At 46.7% G+C, this 19,293-nt stretch overlaps 1 protein-coding gene across 1 annotated transcript; it reads left to right on the top strand.

The window, feature by feature from the left end:
• The first annotated feature begins 626 nt into the window (after window positions 1-626).
• LOC140206737 (uncharacterized) lies at window positions 627-18,534 on the top strand. The gene is made up of 5 exons (XM_072274933.1): window positions 627-910; window positions 1,567-1,785; window positions 15,752-15,780; window positions 16,452-17,291; window positions 17,540-18,534. The coding sequence occupies exons 4-5, from the start codon at window positions 16,869-16,871 to the stop codon at window positions 18,416-18,418; spliced, it is 1,302 nt and encodes a 433-aa protein (XP_072131034.1). The 5' UTR covers window positions 627-910; window positions 1,567-1,785; window positions 15,752-15,780; window positions 16,452-16,868; the 3' UTR covers window positions 18,419-18,534.
• The last annotated feature ends 759 nt before the right edge of the window (window positions 18,535-19,293 follow it).

The following is a 19,293-nucleotide window of genomic DNA, read 5'->3' as shown; positions in this document are numbered from 1 at the left end:
AAATGCGAAGAAATTCTTTTAACCAGAGGGTGGTGAATCTATGGAATTTGTTGCCACGGGCGGCAGTGGAGGCCAAGTCATTGGGTGTATTTAAGGCAGAGATTGATAGGTATCTGAGTAGCCAGGGCATCAAAGGTTATGGTGAGAAGGCGGAGGAGTGGGACCAAATGGGAGAATGGATCAGCTCATGACAAAATGGCGAAGCAGACTCGATGGAACGAATGGCCGACTTCTGCTCCTTTGTCTTATGGTCTTATGGTCTTACAACGCCTCACTAGTGAAGTTCTACAGTCTGTCCTGGCGGAGCACTGCCATGACATTTTCTCGTACTGGTAACGCTGCCCCTCTTATATTAACCCCTCCCGATCTGTTACGTCTTAAATAATTTGATCCCGAAGTAGGTGTAGCTTATTTGATCAAAGTGTTTGAGCTGAAACTCGCCCTGAGCCGGACAGCCCCGTTCATACACAGGGTGGAGCCCTCAACCCGGCTGGATCAAATTCACAGCCTGGGACTGGCTGAATAAAACGGAGAAGCTTCGCCCCGCTGGTTGCGTCAGAAGAATAAGGAGGAAAAGTGAGATCTACACGGAAATCCAGACAGAAACTATTTGGGAACGCGAGGGAACATTCATACAGCCTCTGTAATTCCGTCTGTGTTTGCTGCATTTGTCTTAGTCCTCTCTCCTCCCGCTGACCGACCTGTACCAGGCTGGGGAGGAGGTGTGGGACCAGAACTGCGGACTGCCTCATTAACCACGGCTCATCCGGACCTGTCTGTCTGTAATGAGCGACGGACACTCTATAACCGAATAGGGTCGGGAGCAGCAGCGCAGACTGAATTCCGGCGCAGGGTCGGCGCATTTCTCATCCGGGACCGCACTGAACTCCCTCCGGTTTCAACATCAGAGGTACTGCAAATGTTGTCTCCGATTCTGCAAATCCGTGAGCGTGTACAGCGGGGTTCGGCTTTTGTCGGGAGCGGGAGGGAATACAAGGGGAGAAGGGAGCTCTGACACCTTCAGCCAATTAATTGTTGACCAACTGCGTTAAAAGAAACTCGCGCACGGATAGTGATATCTAAAATGTCCCACGGGCCAGAGCAGGATCCCTTCTCCTATTTCTCCCTCTCCCTCTCCCCCCACCCCACTCTCTCTCTCTCTCTCTCTCTCACACACACACACACACACACAGTAGGACCCGATGACAACTACAACAGAAGAGCTGAAGGGGACTCAGAATACCAGAGGGACCGTGACATTTTACTGTTTTACTGATCGAGACGTCGCAGTGGAGAATGCCGCTGATCGATTTATTTAATTAAATCCTAACAATGATATTTAAACTGCAAATATGGGAGTTTGAAGTAAAATTAAGTACTGGAATCTCACAAAGTCTGCTAGCAGTTGTAACAAGTAGTCATTCAGATTGTAGACATTGGGGAACTTTCTTTTCTATATCATAGGGAGATCATTTTTTTTTCTGTAACAGAAATGCTTAAATACAATATTAAACGAGTTTTGTGCACAGTTGAAGTGGAATGTAGAACTAGTTTGTTTGGTTTCAGCAGAGAAGCCGCTCCCTGCTCCGAGGAATGTCTGCGTGACGGAATCCGCCCTGCGGATAGGGAGCAGTTGGCAAACAGAGAAATCGCGCTGTCAGTCTCACAGAACAGCAACACCGGCCCCTCCCCCACAGCTACTAAATATCCTTCGCTTGGTTTTCTGGTAAGAAATTGGAAGAAAAATATATCCAGACGGAGACAGAACATTCTTGGTGAATTGAGGTGAGACTAATTCAGCTTCTGATCTTTATTTCCGATCAGCACGTTATCTGTGTTTCGGATCAGTGAATAAGAAGTCATCAGATCCATTGTAACGCTCCTCTGGTGGTGGCGGTGTTAGTGATCCTGCAGTTTTCCGTCTGTACGTGTGAGATTTTCCACAGTTTATGTCAAGATTAAAAACTCTTCTGGAACCAGCGGTTACAATTTCAAAGCAAGCGTGTGAAAAGCTGTTTAGCCAACACGAGTTCCGTTTCCAAAACTTGTCATTTCAAATGAATTTATGTTGTATTCTCTTTGAAACTGTTTATTGTAGGTGTATCGAGCTGATCTAATCAATGCCATGTAGAAGCAAAGTCTTTGATTCTGTTCAAGGCTTCGATACATGGAGGAATATGTTCAAACAGTAGAGTAGCAGACGGACTTAGAAGTCGTCGTGCAGGACTCCCAAAACATTAATTTCCAGGTCGAGTAACGAAGGCAAATGCAATGTTGGCATTTATTTCAAGGGGAATAGAATATAAAAGCAAGGAGTTAAAACTGAGCCTTTATAAGACACTAGGCAGGCCGCACTTGGAGTAATGTCAACAGTTTTGGGCCGAATATATTAGAAAGGATGTGTTGTCATTGGAGAGGGTTGACGAGGATGATTCCTGCAATGGCGGTGTTAACATTTAAGCAGCGTTTGGCAGCTATGCACTTGTAGTCACTGGAATTTATAGCAACGCGTGGAGAATCTTATTGAAACCCACCAAATGTTGAAAGGACTAAACAGGGTGGATGTCTCTTATGGTGGGGTATCCAGAACTAGCAGGCACACCCGCAAAATTGAGGAGTGACTTTTTAGAGCGGAGGTAAGGATGATTTTTATTGAGCCAGAGAGTAGCGAGTCTACTGCGGTGGAGGCCAAGTACGTGGATATATTCTGTACCGGTCCCACCTTTCCTGGAAGAGAGCCCAATGATCGAATCATCTTATGCCCTCCCTCCCAAACGAACTCCTTTGCCATGTATTAAACTGTATAATCTTCCTACTCCTGGCCTCGCTGTCACCTGGCACGGGTAGAAATCCCGAGGTCACAACCCTGGAGCTCCTGATCTTTAACTTAAGCAACGAACTCCTCACTTGAGAAAATGGCTTATCACCATTGCATAGGAAACCACAACACAGACGCTCTCCCTGTCTGACTTACTCACACCCGGGTGACTTCCGGGCTCACGCTCTTCCTGAACAGCCCTCTTTCTTCAGTCAGTATCTGCAAGATCATAAAATAAACAACTGAAATGATCTGCTAAAGAGTTCCAGTACTGGTGACTATGTTTTCCCAGTTAAAACACTCTCTTCTTATTCCCTACCTGTTAAAAGGGGGGGCGTTGATGGCGGAAGCGGAGATAAATGCAAGACACAAACAATGAAGTAACAGGACTAGGTTAATCGAGATAGCAAGGTGAGTCAGGAAGAAACGACGCTGGACATTGACACAGGCGCTGGACGAGACTAGGATTCGGGCCCTGGGCTAGGACGTGGACTAGAAACATGGGACCCGGATGGGAAAATAAGAACGAGGAGCCTGGCATAGGAACACGGAACTCCGAAACCAGAGCATGGACAAGGACATGGAATCTGGGTCTTGACTCAGAACCGGAACCCGGGTCCAGGCTATGACTCGGGACTAGGATCTTGGAAATGACAGGACGTGGCTACAGGACAGGACGTGGTACTCCAGCACAGGACGAGTTACCACAGCAGCGGGCTGGGCGAGGAACTCCTGGGTGGGGCGAGGAAGCGGAACTAGATGAGGACACGAACCTCAGATTTGGACAGGGTTGGAACACGACGTCTGGAATTGATCTTGGAACACAGGAACACAGAGCCTTAGTCTTAAACTGAACGCTCAGAGCCTTGGATGTGGACTGGACACTCAGAGCCTTGGATGTGTACTGGACGAGGTATTTTTGGGCAGGCCGAGGTACTCCAGGGAAGGACGTGGATCTTGGACTAGGTTTGGCTCGGTTCTTGGATTCGGCTTATTGGGTGCAGAGCCGGGACTCCTCCTTGGAGCGCAAGGCCGGGACTCTTTCTAGGACGTAGGGCCGGGATGCTTTCTAGGACGCGAGGCCAGGATGACGGCCGAGGCCACTTGCCCAGGGAACTGCTGAGGTACTCCTGGACTGGACGAGAGACTCCTGGACTGGACGAGAACACAAAGCCTTGACTTGGACAGGACTGGAACATGGCACCTGGGACGTGGAACACAGGAACACAGAACACAGAGCCGGGACCCCTCCTTGGAAACAGGACTTAGGGCCAAGGTCTTACACAGTGTCAGGATCCCTCCTTAGGAACAGGACCTAGGGCTAGGACTCTTCTTTGACATGGACACTGAAAACGGGGACACAAAGAGATAGTTCCAAACTCAACGGTAGATAGTTTCTTATCTTGGCGTGGCGAGGCTCCTGTCTCACTCCGGCAGTTGAACTTGACAGGCATGCAGGCGAGGCTGCAGAAGGAAGGGGAAGGGAACAGCCCAGCAGGGAAACTTGGTTTGAGAGGTATTTATGTGCCAGCCCAAAACGGGAATCAGGTGCCTCAATTAAGGCACCCAAAGGAACAAGAGAACACAGGGAAACCCAGAATAAGGAATTGGAAGACCGGACCGTGAACCGGAATGCAGACTTCTTGGACCGGACCATGACACTACCCTGCTCACGTTCACTTTGCCAACTCCAGATATTCCGCCAGATCCGAACCCACTGTGAGGACATTTACATCTCACAGGACGCTGTTCAAACCCCTGTCCAGCTCTAATGCAGAGGTCACTTATACCCTACCCCACTTCCTAATCTGCAGTCGCAGCCCATGACGGTTACAGCTGTTTCGAGACCTGAGATTCTGGGGCTCTGTAACAAACACAATGTTAATAACAAGATGCGACAGTAATTAAGGTGAAAAGTGAATTGTTGGTTCCTGAAAGGACACATATCCCGTCTGATCCAATGGACTAGATCCTCCCTAGTTTACAACTTAATTTTCCCTAGGTGATGGAACTACCAATCATCTCACATTCTCCCCACCAAAGTCTACAGTCCCACGCCCTTCCCCCAACTTACCTAACACCCAGAAATCCACCCATAACTTCTACCCACACACAGGCAGATCCCCTTCACCCCAAACCACCACCCAGCTCCGGGAACCGCAAGTAACCGATCCCACAGCTCGGGCTCCGTTGCAAAGCTAAAACCGGCCTCTGAACCGGAGACGCCGGAGCCTAGAGCCTAGAGCCGGTAAATTTGCTGTTGACACAAAGGTTGGGGATGTTGTGGATAGTGTGGAGGGCTATCAGAGTTTACAGTGGGTCATCGATAGGTTGCAAAACTGGGCTGAGAAGTGGCAGATGGCGTTCAACCCAGAGAAGTGTGAGGTACTTCATTTTGGTAGGTGAAATATGATGGCAGAATATAGTATTAATGGTAAGACTCTTGGCAGTGTGGAAGTTCAGAGAGATTTATCTAATAAGACCCCGGACTGGTCCATTCTTGCCCCCCCCCCCAACACCACACCTATCCTCAATTTGTCTGGACCATTGACCCCATCTCCAGCTCAACAGTCTGCCGGTGTTTGCCCCCAATGTGGTGAATCCCTCTGCTCGCCACCACCGTGGCCTCAGACATTTCCACAAACGAGCCCCTCCTGTTCCCACCGTGAGAAACATCCTGTCCGCTCCCTCTCACATCACCGTTATCCTTTCAATAAAATCCACCCCACCCCCTCTGCTGGGAATCCTCCCTCCCCGGGAAACTGGCATCAATCCAACGGGCGGAGTGGTCTCCTCCTACCTCTCAGCTATACATCATTCTCCGGCCACAGAGACTCATCACAAACGCCCCCAATTTCTCTCAGGGGAAATTGAAATAAATCAAATACCGTGACATTTGCTCTGTGTTTTGTTCCGCTTTAAGGGGGATTTTGGAGCCGAAGCGGGAGACATCGTCAGTGGTGGTAATGCCCTCTCGACTGGCCCACCTCCGCTATTAGGGGTAAAGAAGTGATTGACTTCTATTTGCATCACTGGGAATAACGTAGCTCGTAAATACTCTGTTGACAGCGGCGGAGGGACTGAGCTAAATTGAGTACAGTAGTACAAACCATTAAACCCGTCTGAGCGCGGGCCGGGCAGCGCGTTTATGACGTAAAATACCGGACTAGTGACGTCAAATCCCGATGTGCGTCCGGGCCTCCACGTCCTCATCCAGGTCATTTATAAATATCACGAAGAGCTGGGACCCAGAACAGATTGATGAGGCACACAACTGGTCACGGACCTCCATGCAGAATATGACACGTTTGCAACCACTCTTTGCCTTCTGTGGGAAAGCTAGTTCTGAATCCACAAAACAATATCCTCTTGGATTCCATGCCTCCTTACTTTCTCAATAAGACTCGCATGGGGTACCTTATCTGATGCCTTGCTGAAATCCATTTACACTATATCTACTTCTTTACCTTCATCAATGTGTTTAGTCACATCCTCAAAAAAAAAAATCAATCAGGCTCTAAGGCACGACCTGCCTTTCACAAAACCATGCTGACTATTCCTAATCATACCATGCCTTTCCAAATGTTCTAAGTCCTACTTCTCAGGATCGGTTCCATCAACTTACCAACTACTGAAGTAAGACTCACTGGTCTGTAATTTCCTGGCCTATCTAATATTCAATGACAGGACCGGTTGGAGGGGCCGAGTGGCCTGCTCCTGTTCCTGTTATCTGTGTGTTTAAAGAAGAGGAATAACGGGCCCCTTCTTCAGCCTGCAGGATTTCCCAGCGGGTGTTGTAACCATCGGTGTTTGAGGCCAATTGTTCCCAAACGGTCATCAATTTAGCTGAGAGGGCAGATTCAACATATCCAAGTCTGTTATCGACAAATAATGTAGAATTATGTATCGTTAATGACACAAAATCGATATTTTTATATTGTTGCTGACAGAGAATTTTATAATTGATGTTCCGTGTGTTATCTGAATGCACGTGTCTGTGATGCTGTTGCAAGTCAGTGTTTCTCTGTACCTGTACCTTCCCGTACTTGTGCACTTGGCAATAAATTCAACAGGACCTGAGAAAACGTGGATACATAGAAACATAGAAAAACATACAGCACAATACAGGCCCTTCGGCCCACAAAGCTGTGCCAATCATGTTCCTATCTTAGAAGTACCTAGACTTTACACATAGCCCTATTTTCCTCAGCTCCATGCAGCCATCCAGGAGTCTCTTAAAGGACCCTATCGTTTCCGCCTCCACCACCGCCGCCGGCAGCCCATTCCACACAACTCAGTGAGATCTGAGTAGTGATGATCATCTTGGGACCTCGGTAGTTTGAAAAAAATGCAAGACCCTTTGGAGTGTCGATGAGCACGGGGATCTTGGAGCCCCAGTTCATTGTTCCCTGGAAGTGACTACACATATTGACTTTATTATTTACTACGCATGCTTAATTTTATTATTCGAGGCATTGAGTTCAGAAGTCAGGAAGTTGTGTTGCAAATTTATAAAATTCTAGTTAGACCACATCTGGAGTATATCATACAGTTCTGGTTGACCCATTCTGGGAAGCATCTTGAGGCTTTGGAGAGGGTGCAGAAGAGGTTTACCAGGATATTGCCTGGATTAGATGACATGTTCCTATCTCTCAACATTAGCAGAGATAGGAACAGACAAGTTAGAAAAGCGTTTAAGTGGAGTACGGGGAGTATGGGTATAGAATGAGGTGGAGGATAAATCCTGGCTGAGGGATTGGAGCAGGGGGCAGGGTTTCAGATTTCTGGATCATTGGGACCTCTTTTGGGGCAGCTGTGACCTGTACAAAAAGAATGGGTTGCACTTTAATTCCAGTGGTCCAATATCCTGGAGGGGAGGTTTGCTAAGGATACTGAGGAGAGTTTAAACTAGAATTGTTGGGGGGGGGCGAGACCGAACTGAAGAGACTGGGGAAGAGGCGGTTGGCTCACAAATGGAGAAAGCTTGGAGACAGTGTGTGAGGGAGGATAGGCAGGTGATAGAGAAGGGACGTGCTCAGACCGATGGTTTGAGATGTATCTATTTTAACGCAAGGAGAATTGTGAACAAAACGGATGAGCTTAGCGCGTGGATCAGTACTTGGAAATATGACGTGGTGACCATTACAGAGACTTGGATGGCTCAGGGACAGGAATGGTTACTTCAAGTGCCGGGTTTTAGATGTTTCAGAAAGGACAGGGAAGGAGGCAAAAGAGGTGGGGACGTGGGACTGTTGATCAGAGATAGTGACACGGCTGCAGAAAAGGTGGAGAAGTTGGTAAAAGAGGGATTGTCTACGGAGTCTCTGTTGGTGGAGGTTAGGAACAGGAAGAGGTCAATAACTTGACTGGGTGTTTTTTATAAACCGCCCAATAGTAACAGGGATATCGAGGAGCAGATAGGGAAGCAGATCTTGGAAAGGTGTAATAATAACAGAGTTGTCGTGATGGGAGAGTATAATTTTCCGAATATCCATTGGCATCTCCCTAGAGCTAGAGGTTTAGATAGGGTTGAGTTTGTTAGGTGTATCCAGGAAGGTTTCGTGACAAAATATGTAGAAAAGCCTACAAGAGGAGAGGCTGTACTTGATTTGGTATTGAGAAATGAACCTGGTCAGGTGTCAGATCTCTCAGTGAGAGAGCATTTTGGAGATAGTGATCATAATTCTATCTCCTTTACAATAGCATTGGAGAGAGATAGGAACAGACAAGTTATAAAAGCGTTTAATTGGAGTAAGGAGAATTGTGAGGCTATCAGGCAGGAAATTGGAAGCTTAAATTGGGAACAGATGTTCTCAGGGAAAAGTGCGGAAGAAATGTGGCAAATGTTCAGGGAATACAGTAGTTGTGTGGAATTCTGCACAGGTACGCTCCAATGAGACAGGGGAGTTATGTTAGGGTACAGGAACCGTGGTGTACAAAGGCTGTAATAAATCTAGTCAAGAAGGAAAGAAAAGCTGACAAAAGCTTCAGAGACCTACGTAATGTTAGGGATCTAGAAGATTATAAGGCTAACAGGAAGGATCTTAAGAAGGAAATTAGGAGAGCCAGAAGGGGCCATGAGAAGGCCTTAGTGGGCAGGATTAAAGAAAACCGTAAGGCACTCTACAAGTATGTGAAGAGCAAGAGGACAAGACATGAAAGAATAGGACCTATCAACTGTGACAGTGGGAAAGTATGTATGGAACCGGAAGAAATAGCAAAGGTACTTTATGAATACCTTCAGTATTCACTATGGAAAAGGATCTTTGTGATTGTAGTGATGACTTGCAGCAGACTGAAAAGCTTGAGCATGTAGATATTAAGAAAGAGGATGTGTTGGAGCTTTTGGTAAGCATCAATAGACAATAGGTGCAGGAGTAGGCCATTCGGCCCTTCGAGCCAGCACTGCCATTCACCGTGATCATGGCTGATCATCCACAATCAGTACCCCGCCCCTGCCTTCTCGCCAAATCCCTTGACTCCGCTATCATTAACAGCTCCATCTAACTCTTTCTTGAAAGCATCCAGAGAATTGGCCTCCACTGCTTTCTGAGGCAGAGCATTCCACAGATCCACAGATCTCTGGGTGAAAAAAAGTTTTCCTCAACTCCGTTCTAAATTGTCTACTCCTTATTCTCAAACTGTGCCATTTGGTTCTGGACTCCCGCAACATCGGGAACATGCTTCCTGCCTCCAGCGTGTCCAAATCCCTTAATAATCTTACATGTTTCAATCAGATCCCCTCTTATCCTTCTACATTCCAGTGTATACAAGCCCAGTCGATCCAATCTTTCAACATATGAAAGTCCCGCCATCCAGGGAATTACACTTGATAACCTACGCTGCAGTCCCTCAGTAACAAGAATGTCCTTCCTCAAATTCGGAGACCGAAACTGTACACAGTACTCCAGGTGTGGTCTCACCAGGGCGCTGTACAACAACAAGAGGATCTCTTCGCTCCTACACTCAACTCCCCTCGTTATGAAGGCCAAGATGCCATTAGCTTTTTTCACAGTAAGCTGTATCTGCATACTTACTTTCAGTGACTGATGAACAAGGACACCTAGATCTCGTTATGCTTCCCCTTTTTCTAACTTGGCACCATTCAGATAGTAATCTGCCTTCCTGTTCTTGCTACCAAAGTGGATAACCTCACATTTATCCATATTAAACTGCATCTGCCTTACATCTGCCCACTCACTTAACCTATCATAACCTCCCCCGCACATTCCACACTGCCACCCAGATTTGTGTTATCTGCAAATTTGCTAATGTTACTTTTAATCCCTTCATCTAAATCATTAATATATATTGTAAATAGCTGCGGTCCCAGCACCAAGACTTGCAGTACCCCACTAGTCACCGCCTGCCATTCTGAAAGGGACCTGTTAATCCCTACTCTTTGTTTCCTGTTAGCCAACTAATTTTCTATCCATGTCAGTAGTCTACACCCAAAACCATGTGATCTAATTTTGCCCACTAATCCCCTATGTGGGACCTTATCAAAGGCTTTCTGAAAGTCCAGGTACTTTACGTCCACTGGCTCTCCCGTGTCCATTTTCACAGTTACATCGTCAGAAAATTCCAGAAGATTAGTGAAGCATAATTTCCCCTTCATAAATCCCTGCCAACTCGGATCGATCCTGTTACCGCTATCCAAATGTGCATAATGCAATGAGATTACAAATAAATATGGAAAAGGAGAGCTCTGGACCACGGGGTGAGATTCTAAATTGGAAAAAGGTCAATTTGATGGTATCAGAAAGCATCTGACAAGTGTGGATTGGGACAGGCTGTTTTCTGGCAAAGGAGTACTTGGTAAGTGGGAGGCCTTCAGAACTGAAATTCTGAGGGTGTCAAGTTTGTATGTGTCTGCCAAAATAAAAGTTGAAAGGTAACTGGTGCAGGGAACATTGGTTTTCAAGAGATATTGAGGCCCCGGATATTTTGTTCCTCTAAATGTGTCATAGTTGGGAACAGACCCAAATGCAAGGCACAGACGTTGAAGTACAAGGAACAGCACTTGACTAGAGTAGGGACGTGACAGGATACAGACAAGGAGCAGGGACAAGAATGCAGACTTGGGTTTGGACCCCGAGCCAGAGACTGTACAAGGACCCAGAACCTGGGTCCTGCCTCGAGCTCGGGCCCCAGAACCAGGCATGGACATGACATGACTGCAGGACTGGAGGCTGGGGTCTTGAGACCTGAGGCTTGGAGACAGGCTTGGGGACTTGAGGCTTGAGGCTTGGATACAGGCTTGGGGACTTGAGGCTTGAGGCTTGGAGACAGGCTTGAGGTCTTGAGGCTTGAACCTGGAGACAGGCTTAGGGTCTTGTGGCTTGAGGCTGGAGTCTTGGTCTTGAGGCTTGAGGCTGGGGTCTTGCTCTTGAGGCTAGGGTACTTCGAGGCTTGGGTATCAACTCCGAGCCAGAGACCGAGCAAGGACCCAGAACCTGGGATTTGACTCAGGCTCGGACTCCAGAACTAGGCGAAGACAAAACGAGGCTACAGGACTGGACATGGCTTGGGTGAGGAACTCCTGGGTAGGGCGAGACACAAGGACAGGTAAAGGCACATGGACAGGACTCGGATAGGACTGGACTAGGCACGCACTGGACGAGGACATTCAGGAGCATGGAGCCTTGGACTAAAAGAGATGGGAGCATGGAGCCTTGGACTAGGGGAGACGAGAGCATGGAACACAGAGCCGGGATCCCTCCTTGGGAACAGGATGAAGGGCTGGGACTCATACACGTAACACATAGTCGGGACCCCTCCTTGGGAACAGGACGCAGGGCCGGAACTCATACACAGAACACTGAACACTGAAACAGATTCCCACACAAATTGGCAGCAAACAGCCGGACCCACCTAGCGAAGGCGTGGACACAGAGAAACATTTCCACACAACGAAATAAAGTGCCTTATCTTGACTTAACAAGGCTCTGGTCTTGTTCCGGCAGTAATACTTCAGCGATACAGGCGAGGTATCCAGGCTTGGTAAGCAGGCAGAGAGTCAGGCGAGTTATCCAAGCAGAGAGTCAGGTGAGGTATCCAGGCAGAGAGTCAGGCGAGGAGGGAAAGTCAAGGAGGGGAACAGAACAGTCCAGCAGGGAATTCCTGTTTTGCAGAGGTATTTATGTCTCACTCCCAAAATGAGAATCATGTGCCCACAGCAGGAACTGGGGAAAACCGGAAACCCCGGAACAAGGAACCATAGACCAGACCATGAACCGGAACACGGACTTTACAGACTGGACTATGAGAAAATGCCTCAGTCTGTTGGGTGCAACCAAGGCACATTAATGACTACAATATCATAATTCTGAGCTTGAGCTCATCCGACATTTTTAGTTGTCTTCCATTGGTTCCGAAAAGCTTCCAAATGTTTTTTGCTCTTTTATTTGCCCTCTCTTTAGCTTTTATGTTGGCTTTGGCTTCTCATTTTAGCCACAGCTGTGTCCTTCTGCCTTTCCAAATCTTTCACCCCTTTGGGATGTATCTATCACTCACTTCCCGCATTGTTCCCAGAAACTCCAGCCATTGCTGCTCCATTGTATTCGTACAAGTTTCCCCTTCCAATCAAGTTTTGGGCAGCTTCTCTGTAATAGAAATATGGAGAAGGTCATTACAGAAATATACCCACTCTGGAAGATCAAAATGGTAATCTATACGAGGAGGCAAGAGAGATGGGAGATATTTTAAATATTACTTTTGCACCTGTATTTACTCAGGAGACGGTTACAGAGTCTATAGAAGTGAGGCAAAGCAGCATCAACTTCATGGACCCTGTACAGATTACAGAGGTGGAGGTGTTTGCTGTCTTAAGGCAAATCAGCGTGGATAAATCCCCAGAGCCTGACAAGTTGTTCCCTGGGACCCTGCAGAAGACAAGTGCAGAAATTTATGGAGACCAAGCACAGATGTTTAAATCAAACTTAGTGACAGGCGAGGGACTGGAGGATTGGAGGATAGCCAATGTTGTTCCGTTGTTCAAGAAACGTTCTAAAAATAAACTACGAAATAGTACATCGGTGAGCTTGACATCAGTAGTTGGAAAGTTATTGGAACATATGAGCAGGAACCGGATATGTAAGTATTTGGATAGATGTGGACTGATTAAGGATAGGCAACATGTCTTTGTGCATGGTAGGTCATGTCTAACCAACTTTATAGAGGTTCTCAAGGAAATTATCAGGAAAGTGGACGAAGGCAAGGCAGTTGATGTTTTCTACATGGACTTTAGCAAGGCACTTGGCAAAGTCTCATATGGAAGGTGGGTCAAGAAGGTTCAGTCATTCAGCATTCAAGATGAGATATTAAATTGGGTGAGACACTGAATTTGTGAGAAGCTGGAGTGTGGTTGCAGATGGTTGCCTCTCTGACTGGAGGCCTGTGACTAGTGATGTGACATAGGGATCAGTGCTGTATCTGTTGTTGTTTGTCATCTATGTCAGTAATCTGGTTGATAACATGGTTAACTGGATCAGCAAATTTGTGGATGAAACCAAGAATGGGGGTTTAGCGGACTGCGAGAAGACTATCTTAACTTGCAGTGCGAACTGGACCAGCTGGAAAAATGGCTTGAGAAATGGAAAATGGAATTTAATGCACACTAGTGCGAGTTGTTGAACTTTGGTAGGACCTACTAGTGTAGGTCTTACACAGTGATTGGTAGGGCACTGAGGAGTGTTGTTGAAGGAAGGGATCTGGGAATACAGACCTGACGAAGGGTCTCGGCCCGAAACGTCGACTCTATCTCTTCCTAGAGATGCTCCCTGGCCTGCTGCGTTACCCAGTAACTTTGATGTGTGTTGCTTGAATTTCCAGCATCTGCAGAATTCCTCATGTTTACGTCTGGGAATACAGGTCTATATTTCACTCAAAGTGGTATCACAGGTAGATAGAGATGGGAAGAAAGATTTTGGCACATTGGCCTTCATAAACCAAAGTACTAAGTACAGGAGATGGATTTATGTTGACATTGTACAAAACACTGGTGAGGCCTAATTTGTAGTATTGGGTGCAGTTTTGGTCACCAACCAACAGGAAGATGTAAAAGCAGTTGAAAGAGTTCAGAGAAAATTCACAAGGATTTTGCTTTGGTGTGGATACGGAGTGATGCACCCCAGTACAAGCCAACAACACAAAATATCAAACAATGCACAATGTGCGAGTAAATGATTGGATTCTATAGTTATTTCTTAGTGGTGGGTTAGTAGAAACAGATAAAATAAAGGCACCAAATGTGTACATTTATCAGTTTTGTGCCCAAAACATTTTAATGCAGTGGAGCTCACACCACCGGTTCCATCCACAATGACCATCCGAGCCTCCGGCCACCATCTGAAACGCCGAACCCCGATAGCCGCCGTCCTGGGATGCCGGCCGCTGTGCATACATCCGTCCTCTTTGCTCGCCTCCCGAAAAGACCACAAACTAGCTCAGCTCACACATACAAGATAATATAACAAGCACTCCATTGGTTAGTATCCCCCTTATCTGCAGTTATAACGCAAGCATTTCAGTTGCAGTGACCCATTACATCACTAGGTAACATTACAAAGAAGCTATTTCATCACAACGCTACAGAGACGCCATTTTGTCAGCCTTAATTGTTAACATTACAGTTAATAACCCTACATAAGTATTTAGATAGATGTGGACTGATTAAGTTGGCAGCATGGGCTTGTGCATGGTAGTCATGTCTAATCAAACATCGAGTCTCACGAGGATGTTATCAGGAAAGTGGAAGAAGGCAAGTCAGCTGATGTTGTCTACAAGGACTTCAGCAAGGCACTTGACAAAGTCTCATACGGGAGGTCAAGAAGGTTCAGTCACTCAGCATTCAAAATGAGATAGTAAATTGGATGAGTCACAGTTTTTGGGAGAAGTCGATGCTTGCCTGTCTGACTGGAGGCCTGTGACTAGTGGTGTGCAATAGGGATCAGTGCTGGATCTGTTGCTGTTTGTCATCTATGTCAGATATCTGGGTGATAACATGGTTAACTAGATCAGCACACTTGTGGATGACACCAAGATTGGGGGTGTAGTGGGCAGTGAGGATGACTATCATGGCTTGCAGTGTGATCTGGACCAACTGGGAAAATGGCCTGAGAAATGGAAGATGGAATTTAATGCAGACAAGTTCGAGGTTTTGCACATTGCTAGGACCTACCAGTGTAAGTCTAACTCAGTGACTGATAGGGCACTGAGGAGTGTTGTTGAAGACAGAGATCTGGTAATACATGTCTATAATTCACTCAAAGTAGTGTCACAGTTTGATAGGGACGGACAGAAAGATTTTGGCACATTGGCCTTCATAAACCAGAATACTGAGTAAAGGAGATGGATGTTATGTTGACGTTGTACAAGACATTGTTGAGGCCTAATTTGGAGTATCGTGTGCAGTTTTGGTCACGAACCTACAGGAAAGATGTAAAAGAGGTTGAAAGAGTTCAGAAAAAGATTTGCAAGGATTTTGCCAGGTCTGGAGGACTTGAGTTATAAGGAGAGATTGAACTGGACTTTATTCCTCAGACGTAAAAGATTGAGGGGAGATTTGATAGAGGTGTACCAAAATTATGAGGGTTATAGATGAGGTAAGTGCAAGCTGGCTTTTACCACAGAGATGGGATGGGACTACAAACAGAGACTATGGGTTAAGAATGAAAGGTAAAACATTGAGGGGAACTTGAGGGGAATGTGAGGGGAAGCTTCATCACACAGACGGTCGTGCGGGTGTGGAATGAGCAGCCAGATCATGTGGTGCATGCAAGCTCGATTTCAATGTTAAGGGTATGTATAGGTACCTGGACGGTAGGGGTCTGGGAGTGGACAGTTTAAATAGTTCAGCACAAACTAGACGGGACAAATTCTGTGACAAGAACCTGAAATAATAGAAATATTTATTCTATTTCCTTTTAACAGCTATGCGGACCAACCATTCATCTCAGCAGGTAATCTTTACATGGCTTTAATATGTGGCATTTTAAATGAACAGTATATAAAAGAAAATCCCAGCTGTAGATTAACAAAGGCTATTTGTGTGAGAGTGTTTCAGTTACCGTGGGGCCAGACACCCATGCATCTTAGTGGGGGCAGGGAATAATACCAATGGAGAGAGTCAAACTGAGCCAGGTCACAGATTGGAGACGGCAGAAACATAGAAAAGTATCCTACAGCACAAACAGGCCCCTCGGCCCATAAGGCTGTGCCGACCATGTTCTTACCTGAGAAATTACCTGGGGTTACCCATAGCCGTCTAATTTTCTGAGCTCCATATACCTGCCCAGGAGTCTCTTAAAATATCCGATAGTATACACCTCCACCAATATCACCGGTAGCCCATTCCATGCACTCACCACTCTGCGTTAAAAAAAAAAAAAAAAAACTTACCCCTGATACCTCCTCTGCACCCATTCTTATAGAGACAGGAAAAGCATCAGAGAATTTGATGTCCATTCCAGATACCAGCACTATGTCCAGTTAGAAGATAATTTTTCTCTCCAACTTCGGTTGACCCTCACTGTAACAGTGTGTTGTCAGATCACACTTTGGCAATTAAAGTGATCGCATCTGAAATGTTATCCTTCACCCATTGACGGACTTTGTAATTTTTTTTTTTCAGGTTAAAAACGACAAGCAATTTGTCTACGGAAATCTCGAACACAACACACCAGTTTTGCTGTGTCTGCCCAGATATTTAAAAAGTGGAACGTTGTATTCATGCATTCGTCCTTCCTGCTCAGACTGTGAGGAGGGATTTATTTGTCGATCCTTCTTGTTTAGACTGGGAAGGGACACGCTCGGTCATCTGACCTACTGGCATACTCGTCATTTTACACAGGGTTCATCTGCTCCGACTGTGGGGACAGATTCACTTGGTCATCTCAACTGAAGGTACATCAGCGAGTTCACACTGGGACAAGGCCATTCACCTGTTCTGTGTGTGGGAAGGGATTCACTTGGTCATCCCACTTATGGACACACCAGTAAGGAGAGTCCAGTCACTCTGCTCAATTTGTGGGGCAGCTCATCTGACCTAATGGCACATCAGCGAGTTCACACTGGGGAGAGGCCACTCACCTGCTCAGACTGTGGGAAGAGATTCACTTACTCTTCCAGCCTACAGAGATACCAGTCACTTCACAATGGAATGTGGCCATTCGCCTGCTCAGGCTGTGGGAAGGGATTCACTCGATCATCTCAAATGAAGGAACATCAGAGAGTTCACACTGGGGAGAGACAGTTCACCTGCTCACACTGTGGGAAGGGATTCACTTCGTTCTTTCAGCTGAAAGCACATCAGAGACTTCACACTGGGGAGAGGGTATTCATCTGTTTGTTGTGTGGGAAGGGATTCACTCAGTTATCTAACCTAAAAGCACACAAGTCAGTTCACACCGGGGAGAGGCCTTTCACCTGCTCAGACTGTGGGAAGATATTCACTCGATCATCTCAACTGAAGGTACATCAGAGAGTTCACACCAAGAATTCGTTCACCTGCTCAGACTGTGGGAAGAATTCACTCAGTCATCCCACCTACTGAAACACCAGTCAATTCACACTGGGGAGAAGCTGTTCACCTGTTCAGTCTGTGGGAAGAGATTCACTCACTCTTCCAGCCGACAGAGACACCAGTCAGTTCACACTGGAAAGAGGTCGTTCACCTGCTCAGACTGTGGGAAGGGATTCACTGGGTCCTTTCAGCTGAAGGCACATCAGAGAATTCACACTGGGAAGAGACCATTCATCTGTTTGTTGTGTGGGAAGGGATTCACTCGGTTATCTAACCTAAAAGCACACATGTCAGTTCACACAGGGGAGAGGCCGTTTACCTGCTCAGACTGTGGGAAGGGATTCACTCGATCATCTCATCTGAAGGAACATCAGAGAATTCACACTGGGGAGAAGCCGTTCACCTGCTCAGAATGTGGGAAGGGATTTACTCAATCATCATACCTGCAGAGACACAAGCTAGTTCACAGTGGGGAGAGGCTGTTCACCTGTTCGGACTGTGGCAAAGGATTCAATCGATTATACCACTTACAGATGCACCAGCGAATTCACACAGGGGAGAGGCCGTTCAGCTGCTCAGTCTGTGGGAAGGAATTCCATCGATCATCCGACCTTCGGAGACACCAGCGAATTCACACTGGGGAGAGGCCATTCAGCTGCTCAGTCTGTGGGAAAGGATTCACTTTGTCATCTCACCTACTGACACACCAGTCAGTTCACACTGGTGAGAGGCCGTTCACCTGCTCAGTCTGTGGGAAGAGATTCACTCAGTCATCCAACCTACTGAGACACCAGAGAGTTCACACTGGGGAGAAGTCGTTCACTTGCTCAGACTGTGGAAAAGGTTTCATTCGGTCATCCGAACTGCTGGCACACCAGCGAGTTCACACTGGGAAGAAGCCGTTCACCTGCTCAGCCTGTGGGAAGGGATTCACTCGGTCATCCACCCTACTGGCACACCAGTCAGTTCATACTGGGGGAGGCCGATCATCTGCTCAAACAGTGGGAAGAGATTCTCAGCCAAATCAACTGAATGTGCATCAGCGAGTTGACAATGGAGAGAGGCCATTCACCTGATGAGAATGTGGGAAGGGATTCACTCAGACAACTAACCTCATGACACTATCGGGTTCACACTGGGGAGAAATTATCAATAAGCTGCATGCTGGATATTCGTCCATTACCGTTGCTGAATGCAATTTCAGCGATGACTGTCGGTGCTGAATTCTGCAATTATTGCTGCTGCTCACCACACCCAGTTCTGCACCCTGGTCACTGGGCATGGGAGGAGTTTCTTCTGCTGCACATTCACCTTTAATGGGACTGGAGTTTAATATTATGGATCTGAGACAAATAAATCAGTTCTATTTTAAACCCTGTCTCAGATACTTAGTGAATTTATAACACACTTAGTGTATAGTCGAGAGTCAACTCAGGCCGGCTGGACTCTGTTCTACGACAGTCCTTTTAAACCCTCCCCTGTTGTTCATCTCTCGGTCTCCCTGTGTTGGTGGGTTCCAAACAGTCACCACTCTGTGGGTGAAGAGGTATCCCTTGAATTTATTGCAGACAGAAGAAGACGAGCTGACTGCAGTTCTGTCTGACATGTTCTTCGCTCCTCAAATCTCTGGGCTGAGGAAGAATGACATTGGTAGTTAACCTCCTTATTCAGGGTTCATTTCCACATTATTGGTCATTTTGCCTGCTTCTAAATGGTTGTAAGAAAACATCACTATCCTCTGAAGACTGAAAGCAGAATGGGAAACCATTAGTTGGATGTTCAACGGAGCTGGGTCAGAAACCACAGGCGGGTCCTCACAGGGCAGAGTTTGAGGCTCTGGACGGTGGTCAGCGTAAGAATGTATGATGAGGAGAAGGGAATCAGCGGCAGGGCGTGACAACGGATGACAGAGTAGCAACATTCGGTTGCTGATTGACAGAGAAAAGAATTC

The sequence above is a fragment of the Mobula birostris genome, chromosome 13 (assembly GCF_030028105.1).
Source record: "Mobula birostris isolate sMobBir1 chromosome 13, sMobBir1.hap1, whole genome shotgun sequence".
Lineage (NCBI taxonomy): Eukaryota > Metazoa > Chordata > Chondrichthyes > Myliobatiformes > Myliobatidae > Mobula > Mobula birostris.
The sequence above is the reverse complement of the archived record's forward strand: the minus strand, read 5'-3'. Positions and strand labels throughout refer to the sequence as shown.

What these genes read in the sequence shown, in the direction of transcription:
- LOC140206737 (XM_072274933.1), top strand. Translation starts at nt 16,869, where the DNA reads ATGGCACATCAGCGAGTTCACACTGGGGAGAGGCCACTCACCTGCTCA. An exon ending in CTCGATCATCTCAACTGAAG is followed by an intron (nt 17,292 to 17,539) that starts GTACATCAGAGA and finishes TTTCAGCTGAAG; the next exon opens with GCACATCAGAGAATTCACAC.